At 47.4% G+C, this 13040-nt stretch overlaps 2 protein-coding genes and 1 pseudogene across 2 annotated transcripts in view; all 3 read right to left on the reverse strand.

Annotated features, from left to right (window-relative positions):
• The window catches only part of LOC138797152 (zinc finger protein 84-like), an 863099-nt gene that overhangs the window by 571786 nt on the left and 278273 nt on the right, over positions 1 to 13040 (reverse strand). The gene's annotated exons all lie outside the window — the stretch shown is intronic.
• Positions 9857 to 10017, reverse strand: LOC138797990 (U2 spliceosomal RNA; annotated as a pseudogene).
• The window catches only part of LOC138797122 (zinc finger protein 585A-like), a 59602-nt gene continuing 57297 nt past the window's right edge, over positions 10736 to 13040 (reverse strand). Inside the window, exon 7 of the mRNA XM_069976921.1 lies at positions 10736 to 12081. Within this exon, the coding sequence (XP_069833022.1) occupies positions 10955 to 12081 (1127 nt within the window). The 3' untranslated portion in view covers positions 10736 to 10954. The remainder of the gene's footprint in view (positions 12082 to 13040) is intronic.

Below are 13040 nucleotides of genomic sequence, written 5' to 3' on the forward strand. Positions count from 1 at the left end.
ATTAAAGCATTTTGATGCAGGACATGGTGCAGGTAAGGTGAATGCAGACGCTGCAGGAGTGTTGGTAACAGGCTGTTTCACGCCCTCTACGGCGCTTCTACGGACCACCCTCTTTGAACGTCATCATGTTATTTAAATGTACACATAGTGGTGACGTTCAGGAAACATGTGAAACATAATTAGTGATAACAACATACAAAACCAATTTATATACAATGTTAAACACAATGAACCGCTGCATAGAAACAGATCAATAGGAGGCTGCGATCTACTCTCTCATTACAACCTCCAGGTCCATCCGCTTCAGTGCGCATTATCCACAGTAACTCTGTTCTCAAAAGGGCCCCATGTCTATCCTGCCCGGGTCTTCCATAAACCCTATCCCGGCAAACCTTAGTACTGAAGAGTCTCCATTATGACTTTCATGATTGATCAATCTAGTAGCGCCTACTCCAGTCTTTAAAGAGTATATATGTTCTCTAAATCGAGTACAAAGGGCTCTTTTTGTTTGACCTATATAGAATCGGCCACAAGGGCAAGTAAGACAATAGACAACATGGGTGGTCTTGCAACAGGTAAAGTCTTTTACTACTATATCTATCCCAGTACCTTTCATTATTGCCGGACACCATTTACAGGAACCACATCTATAGTTGCCTTTTAGATCATTTCTTAACCACATATTGGTGTTATCTTTTTTAGAGACAAACTTGCTATGAATTTATCTTTTAAGTTCATACTTCGTCTAAATGTTACAAAGGGTTTGTTTTCTACCCACTCCCCTAAAGAAGAATCCCCCTCCAGTATATTCCAATATTTATTAATGACACTGCAAATTTGTAGGGCCATTGGGGATCATTTAAAGGAGAAGGCGAATATATGGTTCTTCTTCTTCTTCTTTTTTTGTTGTGACGCTGCTCTAAGGAGAATTTCCCTCTCTTTCATTTTTGCTTTATTACATGCGTTACGTTGGGTTAAATCGTCCGCCTGACGCAGAAAGCATTCCATACTACTTTTAATTCTTTGCACAAAAGGATAAGATGAAGTGCGGCAGCTCACCGAAATCAGTTAAAAGATGCTTTATTTGGACATAGAAGGCATCAATAGCAGGTAGTACCCACAAATAAACAGATCGACGGCCGTTTCACGTATAAAACGCTTCTTCTCGGCCCTCGTGAGTCGAGAAGAAGTGTTTTAATAAGTGAAACGGCCGTTGCTCTGTTTGTGGATAGTACCTGCTATTGATGCCTTCTATGTCCAAATAAAGCATCTTTTAACTGATTTTGGTGAGCTGCCGCACTTCATCTTATCCTTTTGTGCAAAGACTTTACTGGACTGTTTTCTCAAGCTGAGCGCCAGCTACGGTAGAGTAACATAAACCAAGGGAGAGTCACGGTGAGGTCCAAGTTTAGTTTCCTAAAACTGGGCACAGTGCCAGCATACACATCTTGTGTGAATCTAACTACTATTAATTCTCCTCAGGCGTAATAATTGCCCATATGGCACTGGCTTTTTAGTAGCCTCTGTGTGATAGCTATTATAGTGAAGCAAAGTATTAGATGAGGTGGGTTTTCTGTATCCAAACCGCCGTCTTTTTTACAAACTAATACATCCAAAAATTCCAGGCTTTTCTCTTCTATTTTATAGGTAAAGAGCATATTCATGTCATTTGATGTATTTAGTAATTCCACAAATTTAGCAAACTCATCTGACGTTCCTGTCCAAACTATGAACACGTCATCCACAAATCGTACATATCTGTAGATGAGCCTAAAAAAATGATTAGATGGTGTAAAAACATAATTCATCTCGAAAACAGCCAAAAATAAATTAGCTACACTGCCCATGGCCACTCCGGAGACCTGCAGGAACCATGTACCATCAAATTGGAACACATTGTTGGACAGGACCAAGTCCAAACCCTCGCAAACAAAAAGTATATAGTCCTCACTTTTATTCGTTCTCTCCAATATTGTCCTAATGCTGGCTATTGCCAAACCTTGGGGAATCCGTGTATAAAGCGATTTCACATCAATTGATGTAAGTAGGAATTCTTCTCCACATGCGCAGTCCCCCAAGACGTCCAAAAATTGATTTGTGTCTTTTACCAGGGAAGGAACATCCTTCAACAAGGGGTTAAGTAACCAATCTAAATAAGGGGATAATGGCTCAAGAATCGAGCCAACCCCCAACCCGATCGGACGACCTGGGGGACTGCGCATGTTCTTATGGATCTTAGGCAAAAAATACCAACACGGGGGTTTGTAAGTAGATGTCAGTAACTTACGAGCTGTGTTTTGCGGGATAATCTTTCTCTCCACCTGTACTCTTAGAAAAGTTTGCAATTTTGTTTAGATTTTACCTGAAGGGCCGCCTTGGAGTTGCTGGTAATTCATTGGATTTAGCTGCCGTGTAGCTTCCCCAATGTAGTATTCTTGTGTCATTATAACAATCCCCCCCTTGTTAGCACCCTTTATGACAATATCAGTGCAATTTTTTTTTTATAGACTAAAGGGCCCTCCATTCATCTTTACTTAAATTGTAAGAGATAGGGGGATAAATCAGTGACTTTTATATCAGTCAAAACACGTTTATGAAACCCATCTAGGTTGCTGCCAGACAAGATAGGGGGTGAGAATTCAGATTTTACACCTCTACTAAATGGTTGTTCTTCCTCTTGCCTCTCTGGCCTCCATACACCCTTTTTCTTTCTTCTTCTTCCCCGTCGGGTCTTCCGCCTAAAGGGGGATCTGCTAAAGTTCTTTGTTGTCCTGAAGATAAAGGACGACTATTTTGTGCAGTACCATGGTCGGATATACTGGAGTCCGAATCTGTAGTCCAGAATTCACTGTATGAACGTGCTTTATTTTTGTTTTTTCTTTGTCTTTTTCTTTTCAAAAACTTTATCATTCTCATAGTCAGTTTTATCTCTTAAGTATTTATCTCTTTTTTGTTCCTTTATGGTGACTTGTAAAGTGATCAATTTTTTCTCCAATTTTCTAAAGAAATTCTTTTGTTGTTCCTCTAAAAGGATCTTCAATTGGGCAGAGGGGAGGATAACCAGATTATCCGCAATTCATATTAAAGTAGAGCATAATGTCTTGGCGGTTCGCCTCAGCAAAGGACTTACTACGTATATTTCAGTCAGTATTGTGGTCCTCATATTGCAACCAAAACCAGGAGTGGATTAAAAACACAGAAAGGATCTGTTCACACAATGTTGAAATTGAGTGGATGGCCGCCATTTAATGGCAAATATTTGCTGTTATTCTAGAACAACGGCTGTTATATTGAAATAATGGCCGTTATTTACTGTTATATGGCGGCCATCCACTCAATTTCAACATTGTGTGGACAGAGCCTTTCTGTGTTTTTAATCCACTCCTGGTTTTGGTTGCAATATGAGGACCACAATACTGACTGAAATATACGTAGTGTGAACGCAACCTCAGATTTTGTTGGAAGTGGGGTCTTCCCCAAATAGACTTGATGGGGAGAAGACCTCAAACTTTTTGCTCCCTTTTTGCCTCAGACAGCACTATGATAATAGATGCCATGACCATTCCTTGAAATTTCAACCTGGCCTACATTTTTCCACCTGTATCGATGATATTGCGCGTATTGATGAAGATCAAGCAGTACCAAGCATCAGTAATAGCAATTATACCCTTTTGGACAAAAAGGACAGAGTTTCCTCTGCTCAGTCAGGGGAGGTTCTAAAAACTTCCAAACTTAAACTTCCTAATTTTCAAAGCTTGTTTCCTGCCATTTGTTAGCCATTGCATCGGCCAAGCTTTTGGGAGAACTCCAGTCAATTGAACCCTAGATTTGCTTTTTTCCTGACAAGGCTGTCCTTAGGGTTCTGCCAGCCTTTAGACCAAAAGTTTCTTCTTTCTCCAATTTGAATCAGTCTATCCTCTTTCCTGTCTATACTCCGGCGCCTGATGAAGACGGGATGGATTTCTGTTCTCTGGATGTGGTCAGATGCCTAAAGATCTATTTAGACAGAACCAGCCAGTTTTGTAAGGATGAAAATGTAATTGTCTTTTTTTCAGGGCAAGTACGGAGGAAAGGCGGCTTCTAAACCTTCCATCTCAAGGTGGATTTGTGACGGCCTCAGAACGTGTTACTCTGCAGCAGGTATTGCAGCTCCGGATGTCACGACTGGCAGGTGAAGACAAGACACTCGACAGTGGGCCCTAGATCTTACCCCACCCACTGTCACCTGCCTACTTGCCTCGGTCGACCCTAGGCGGTCGCGGACAACCACGAAGACAATCCCTATACTGTATACGTGCAGAACATAAAACACGGACAGACAGACAAACACAATGCGGGGAGTCAACTAGCCGAGTCAGAAACCAAACGAGCAACGCAGTACAAAATCAGAACCAAACGGAGAGTCAGGGGACAGGCAAAAAGGTCAGAATCCAGGCGAGGCAAAAGAGGAAGGATATAGCAGAATACAAGGGACTGGGGAGCTGGGATCAGAAACAACTAATAGCCAGCGATTAGAGGCTGGCACTAATAACACTTTATACTGGATCAGGAGCCCGGACCAAAGGCTGATTGGTCCGGTCTCCTGAATCCAGACGCATAGCAGCTGATGCGCTGCAGGCTGAGCGGCAGAGAGATCCGTCACTTAGCCTGAGCTCAACAGCACTCAGCTGCTCGGCCGGGCGACGTATACTAACGCGAGACCCGCGGCTCCCCTGGTTACTAGGGACGCCGTCGGGTCTCCGTGACGTCACCCGGCCCGGCCGAGGAGGGCGGCGCTGCGCTCCAGCCGGAGCAGACGACGCTGGAGCGCGGTCAGGTAAGTTCCTGACACCGGACTTCTTGAATGCTCAATCTACTAGGTCGGTTTCTACTTCCTGGGCAGAAAGATGCTCCATTCCCATTGAGAACATTTGTATGTCTGCTACCTCGTCTACTCCGCTTACATTTGTGAAGCACTACCGGATTGACTCCTTTATCTCCTCTGGCCCAGACTTTGCTAGGTCTGTCTTAAGTGCTGTAGCTGAGGGCCCTCCCTTTGGGGGTTCCACTTGCTAACTCCTCAGTTATTGTGAGGCCAATAAGATGACAGGGAAGTTATTATTTAGTTTGTTAATATTTTTCCCGTAGTTCTATTGGCATCACAAAAGTCCCCCCCCCCCAAAAGATGTGCTTACTTGTTAATAAACTGAGGTGTGTGTGGTGAGGGGACCTTATATAACGGGTGGGAGGAGTCTTTTTGATTAATTCATTAAAATTTCCACTCGTCCTAGTGGCCCACGGGAGCGTGAACACCCCAGCTATTGTGATGCCAATAGGACTAAGGGAAAACATTATCATACTAACTATTCACTCCCCCCCCCCCAGCAATAAAGACAGCTACCCAACCCCCCCAGCAATACAGACAGCTACCCAACCCCCCCCAGCAATAAAGACAGCTATCCGCCCCCCCAGCAATAGACCGCTACTTGACCCCCCCAGCAATACAGACAGCTATCCAACCCCCCCAGCAATACAGACAGCTACCCAACACCCCCCCCAAGCAATACAGACAGCTCCCCGACATCTCACCCCAGCAATACAGACAGCTACCCCCCCCCAGCAATAAAGACAGCTACCCTACCCCCCCAGCAATACAGACAGCTACTTAACCCCCCAGCAATACAGACAGCTATCCGCCCCCCCAGCAATAGACAGCTACTTGACCCCCCAGCAATACAGACAGCTACGCAACCCCCCCCCCCCAAGCAATACAGACAGTTCCCCGACATCTCACCCCAGCAATACAGACAGCTACCCGACATCTCACCCCAGCAATACAGACAGCTACCCTACCCCCCAGCAATACAGACAGCTATTCACACCCCCAGCAATAGACAGCTACCCGACACCCCACTCAAGCAATACAGACAGCTACCCAACCCCCCAGCATTACAGACAGCTATCCAACCCCCCCCAACAATACAGCCAGCTATCCACCCCCCCAGCAATAGACAGCTACTTGACCCCCCCAGCAATACAGACAGCTACCCGACACCCCACCCCAGCAATACAGACAGCTACCCTACCCCCAAGCAATACAGACAGCTATCCAACCCCCCAGCAATAGACAGCTACCCGACACCCCACTCAAGCAATACAGACAGCTACCCAACCCCCCAGCAATACAGACAGCTATCCGACTCCCCCAGCAATACAAACAGCAGACAGCTATCCGACCCCCCTCCCAGCAATACAGACAGCTACCCCCCCAACAGACAGCTACCTAACCCCCCAGCAATACAGACAGCTACCCGACCCCCACCCCAGCAATACAGACAGCTACCCGACCCCCACCCCAGCAATACAGACAGCTACCCGACCCCCACCCCAGCAATACAGACAGCTACCTGACCCCCCCCCACCCCAGCAATACAGACAGCTACCCGACCCCCACACCCGCAGCCAAGCAAACTGGAGATTCTTCAATAAAAATAAATTACAAATCTGGAACCAGTTGATTTGAAAGAAATTTTTTTTTTTTTTTTTTTTTTATGGTGAACAACAACTTTAAGTGCTGTTCAGACTCTGGCTGTCAGTTTCCCGCAGTTCCCATCAGGACCAGTGGTTTCTTGTTATACATCAATCTAGGGCAAGGTTCAGTGGCTGACCGTCATCTTCATCATTGTTGTCATCATCCATTCCTATCACCATCTGGTTTCTCTAATTGGCAAGTTCCATTACTCACATAAATTATTACCTTCTTGTATTGATTTCTGCTCATCTGTTTGAGCGATTGCCTATCTGTCACACAATTCTGACCTAATATAAGTTCTGGGGGTATGTGAATTTTGCAAGTAAATATTAGGACCTGGTGAAAGCGGCGGCTACAGGTGCAATCCACCTTCTGATGTCTGTACAACACACACACACGACCCGAAACACACATCAGAATGCTGAAGATGGAGAAATGACTGTACATTATACCTGTGATCCATGTCAGAAGACATTTACACCGTGGAGTCCCGCTATCCTGACCACTCCTCATTTGACCACTGCAATACCAGATCAGTGTCAGGAGAGGACGCAGCAAGAGGACAGGAGAGGAGGGGACGCAGCAAGAGGACAGGAGAGGAGAGGACGCAGCAAGAAGACAGGAGAGGAGAGGACGCAGCAAGAAGACAGGAGAGGAGAGGACGCAGCAAGAAGACAGGAGAGGAGAGGACGCATCAAGAAGACAGGAGAGGAGAGGACGCATCAAGAAGACAGGAGAGGAGAGGACGCATCAAGAAGACAGGAGAGGAGAGGACGCATCAAGAAGACAGGAGAGGAGAGGACGCAGCAAGAAGACAGGAGAGGAGAGGACGCATCAAGAAGACAGGAGAGGAGAGGACGCATCAAGAAGACAGGAGAGGAGAGGACGCATCAAGAAGACAGGAGAGGAGAGGACGCATCAAGAAGACAGGAGAGGACGCAGCAAGAAGACAGGAGAGGAGAGGACGCAGCAAGAAGACAGGAGAGGACGCAGCAAGAAGACAGGAGAGGACACAGCAAGAAGACAGGAGAGGACACAGCAAGAGGAGAGGAGAGGACACAGCAAGAAGACAGGAGAGGAAAGGACACGACACATGAAGAGGACAGGAGAGGACACAGCAAAAGGAGAGGAGGGGACACAGCAACAAGACAGGAGAAGAGAGGACACAACAAGACAGGAGAGGAGAGGACGCATCAAGAAGACAGGAGAGGAGAGGACGCATCAAGAAGACAGGAGAGGAGAGGACGCATCAAGAAGACAGGAGAGGAGAGGACGCATCAAGAAGACAGGAGAGGAGAGGACGCATCAAGAAGACAGGAGAGGACGCAGCAAGAAGACAGGAGAGGAGAGGACGCAGCAAGAAGACAGGAGAGGACACAGCAAGAAGACAGGAGAGGACACAGCAAGAAGACAGGAGAGGACACAGCAAGAGGAGAGGAGAGGACACAGCAAGAAGACAGGAGAGGAAAGGACACGACACATGAAGAGGACAGGAGAGGACACAGCAAAAGGAGAGGAGGGGACACAGCAACAAGACAGGAGAAGAGAGGACACAACAAGACAGGAGAAGAGAGGACGCAGCAAGAAGACAGGAGAGGAGGGGACGCAGCAAGAAGACAGGAGAGGAGAGGACGCAGCAAGAAGACAGGAGAGGAGAGGACGCAGCAAGAAGACAGGAGAGGAGAGGACGCAGCAAGAAGACAGGAGAGGAGAGGACACAGCAAGAAGACAGGAGAGGAGAGGACACAGCAAGAAGACAGGAGAGGACACAGCAAGAAGACAGGAGAGGACACAGCAAGAGGAGAGGAGAGGACACAGCAAGAAGACAGGAGAGAAGGGGGCACAGCAAGAGGACAGGAGAGGAGAGGACGCAGCAAGAAGACAGGAGAGGAGAGGACGCAGCAAGAAGACAGGAGAGGAGAGGACGCAGCAAGAAGACAGGAGAGGAGAGGACACAGCAAGAAGACAGGAGAGGAGAGGACACAGCAAGAAGACAGGAGAGGACACAGCAAGAAGACAGGAGAGGACACAGCAAGAGGAGAGGACGCAGCAAGAAGACAGGAGAGAAGGGGGCACAGCAAGAGGACAGGAGAGGAGAGGACGCAGCAAGAAGACAGGAGAGGAGAGGACGCAGCAAGAAGACAGGAGAGGAGGGGACGCAGCAAGAAGACAGGAGAGGAGGGGACGCAGCAAGAAGACAGGAGAGGAGAGGACGCAGCAAGAAGACAGGAGAGGAGAGGACGCAGCAAGAAGACAGGAGAGGAGAGGACGCAGCAAGAAGACAGGAGAGGAGAGGACGCAGCAAGAAGACAGGAGAGGAGAGGACGCAGCAAGAAGACAGGAGAGGAGAGGACGCAGCAAGAAGACAGGAGAGGAGAGGACGCAGCAAGAAGACAGGAGAGAAGAGGACGCAGCAGGAGGACAGGAGAGGAGAGGACGCAGCAAGAGGACAGGAGAGGAGGGGACGCAGCAAGAAGACAGGAGAGGAGGGGACGCAGCAAGAAGACAGGAGAGGAGAGGACGCAGCAAGAAGACAGGAGAGGAGAGGACGCAGCAAGAAGACAGGAGAGGACGCAGCAAGAAGACAGGAGAGGAGAGGACGCAGCAAGAAGACAGGAGAGAAGGGGACGCAGCAAGAAGACAGGAGAGGAGAGGACGCAGCAAGAAGACAGGAGAGGAGAGGATGCAGCAAGAAGACAGGAGAGAAGGGGGCACAGCAAGAGGACAGGAGAGGACACAGCAAGAAGACAGGAGAGGAGAGGACGCAGCAAGAAGACAGGAGAGGAGAGGACGCAGCAAGAAGACAGGAGAGGAGAGGACACAGCAAGAAGACAGGAGAGGAGAGGACACAGCAAGAAGACAGGAGAGGACACAGCAAGAAGACAGGAGAGGACACAGCAAGAGGAGAGGAGAGGACACAGCAAGAAGACAGGAGAGGAAAGGACACGACACATGAAGAGGACAGGAGAGGACACAGCAAAAGGAGAGGAGGGGACACAGCAACAAGACAGGAGAAGAGAGGACGCAGCAAGAAGACAGGAGAGGAGAGGACACAGCAAGAGGACAAGAGAGGACACAGCAAGAGGAGAGGACACAGCAAGAAGACAGGACAGTAGAGGACACAGCAAGAAGACAGAGAAGGGGGCACATCAAGAGGACACAGCAAGAAGACAGGAGAAGAGAGGACACAGCAAGAGGACAGGAGAGGAGGGGACACAGCAAGAAGACAGGAGAGGAGGGGGCACAGCAAGAGGACAGGAGAGGACACAGCAAGAAGACAGGAGAGGAGAGGACACAGCAAGAAGACAGGAGAGGACAGAGCAAGAAGACAGGAGAGGACACAGCAAGAGGACAGGAGAGGAGGGGACACAGCAAGCTCTCCCTCCATCTCCCTGTAATAAAAATCCATGTAATATATGGTCCCCAGATCGGGGACCTATCAGATATTAGACTGATGAGGACAGTTACTATACTTGATCGGAGATCTTGCACAGGGGGAGAACTATTAGCTTCCGGCCCACCGGTAGTGGTATCTCTGACACCGCGCAGTGTGAACTGATCATGTGCTGCGGTGGTGAGGGTACAAATGGCGCATTGGGAATAAGAGACGCTAAAACTACAAGTCATATGGTTAGAATTGTCTGAAATTGGTTGGAAGAGCATGGTCAAGACTTCCCAAAACTACCCTGCCTTCTAATTTACCATATTTTAACCCAACTGAGCATCTATGGGACCAGCAACGGTCCCAGATCCACTCTTGTTCACCATGACCCTCACTTCTCCCGGAGCGGCACAGAATGCCACCTTGCTGAGGATTTAAAGGGCCAGCATGTCCCATCCCTTGTTCTGCCTTCTACCAATACTGTTCCACCTGCACCTAATTTTCAACGTGGCCATCAAGGTGACCCAACATGTTGTAGAGGACGTGAGTTTCTGTTCCTCCTTGCCTGAGCATTGTTGGATCCTTGGGTTTCCAGTGAAGGGAATTGCTGTGATTACTGTTTCTATCCTGTGTTATCTTGACCTGTTTCTTGGATTACGCTTGCCTGCCTGACCTTTTCTGTACCGCTTGCCGACTCCTGACCTAACCTGCATTTGAAGCCACCTGCCCTGACCCCGCGCCGCTGCTGCTGCCTCCTCGTCCCTGGTAGCGCACAGATTCTCTCACTGGCAACCCGGCTCTGACTCAGCGTATACAGTGATCGGACGTCCCACATGGGCAACACAGGGCAAAACTTTACGTTTAATACAAGAATATTGCTCTGATAGAAATACAATTGCTCAGATAATTGCGGTGACAGGTCTCATAGTAATCCTTAGTACTTCAAGTCATAGCCATAAAGATGGAGATCCCCGCAAGCTCCTGCTGGCAATAATGCTACGCATAGATCACTGGGGTAACCCTATGAACCCCAACACTTCATTGGCAGTTTGACTAAGGTGTCAGGATACTATCACCCTAATGTAGGACTGCTCGCCTGTGTGACTTTCCTCGTGTTTAACAAGACGAGATTTCTTTGCAAAACATTTCCCACATTCTGAGCACGAATAGGGCTTCTCTCCTGTGTGACTTCTCCCATGTATATGAAGATCTGATTTACTTACAAAACATTTCCCACATTCTGAACATGAATAAGGCTTCTCTCCTGTGTGATTTCTCTCATGTATGATAAGGAGCGATTTCTGGGCAAAACATTTCCCACATTCCAAACAGGAATAAGGCTTCTCTCCTGTGTGAATTCTTTGATGGGTGACAAGATTTGATTGATTTATAAAACATTTCCCACATTCTGAACATAAATATGGCTTCTCTCCTGTATGTATCCTCTCGTGTTTTATAAGCTGTGGTTTACTTGCAAAGCATTTCTCACATTCTGAACAGGAATAGGGCTTTTCCCCTGTGTGAATTCTTTCATGTATAACAAGCTGTGATTTATGTGTAAAACATTTACCACATACTGAGCATGAATAAGGCTTCTCTCCTGTGTGGATTCTCTCATGTATAACAAGCTGCGATTTATCTGTAAAACCTTTCCCACATTCAGAACACGAATAAGGCTTTTCTCCTGTGTGACTTCTCTGATGATTTCTTAGTTTGACTGTTGTAACAAAACATTTCCCACACTCTGAACAAGAATATGGCCTTTCTCCCGTGTGACTTCTAACATGAATAGCAAGTTGTGACTTATTTCTACAGCATTTCCCACATTCTGAACAAGAGTATGGCTTCTTTTCTGTGTGACTTCGCTCGTGATTCCTAAGTTTGACTTTGGTACCAAAACATTTATCGCATGCTGAACATGAATAAGACTTCTCTTCTGTGTGACTCTTTCTGTGTGTAAAAAGATCGGATCTTTTTGTGAACTCTCTTCCACATTCACCACAATGGAAGCTTTTGGCCCCTTTGCTTGTGCTAAGCTTCATCGTTTGGCCAGAAGCAGATCCCTCACGATCAGTGGGATAATATGACGGTCCCGGATATACACTGTCTCCTGAGGAGTGCTGCATGGCGTCTTCATCTTCTACTTTAACATTCAGCGATAAGAAAACGTTTTCCGCATTGTTCGTTTCTGTTAAAATAAAGATGGAGTTTGTTATATTTTTTCCAGAACACACAGGAGGGAAATGTACAAAATCTCTATTACTTTCGGTAAGGCCGGGATTCCCTCCCTATTACTTTCGGTAAGGCCGGGATTCCCTATTACTTTCGGTAAGGCCGGGATTCCCTCCCTATTACTTTCGGTAAAGCTGGGATTCCCTCCCTATTACTTTCTGTAAGGTCGGGATTCCCTCCCTATTACTTTCTGTAAGGCCGGGATTCCCTCCCTATTACTTTCTGTAAGGTCGGGATTCCCTATTACTTTCGGTAAGGCCGGGATTCCCTCCCTATTACTTTCGGTAAGGCCGGGATTCCCTCCCTATTACTTTCTGTAAGGTCGGGATTCCCTATTACTTTCTGTAAGGTCGGGATTCCCTATTACTTTCTGTAAGGTCGGGATTCCCTATTACTTTCTGTAAGGTCGGGATTCTCTCCCTATTACTTTCGGTAAGGCCGGGATTCCCTCCCTATTACTTTCTGTAAGGTCGGGATTCCCTATTACTTTCTGTAAGGTCGGGATTCTCTCCCTATTACTTTTGGTAAGGCCGGGATTTCTTCCCTATTACTTTCGGTAAGGTCGGGATTCCCTATTACTTTCGGTAAGGTCGGGCTAATAAATTTATCCTACGGAGCCCTTGTACAGCGGAGCTCCTCCAGCGCAGAAGGACGCAGCAGAGACTCCAAGTTATATCTTAGAGCTGGGAATCAGACACAAGCCTGTCCTCCCAGGTTCTAGACTACAGTTCCCTACGTGACCTTTAATCTTTCTTTGCGTCGCCTTTAGCTGAACTCCCGGCTCAAGCGCTTATCCCCAACAACTGCCCCTAGTTAGTGATGTCCATGCAGTCCTTGCCCTAAACAGATATACATCACCTCTCCACGCTCCGCTCTTCTCCTGCTCTCTGCTTGCTTCCTGGCTTAAGAGCAGTC

The sequence above is a fragment of the Dendropsophus ebraccatus genome, chromosome 7 (genome assembly GCF_027789765.1).
Source record: "Dendropsophus ebraccatus isolate aDenEbr1 chromosome 7, aDenEbr1.pat, whole genome shotgun sequence".
Taxonomy (NCBI): domain Eukaryota; kingdom Metazoa; phylum Chordata; class Amphibia; order Anura; family Hylidae; genus Dendropsophus; species Dendropsophus ebraccatus.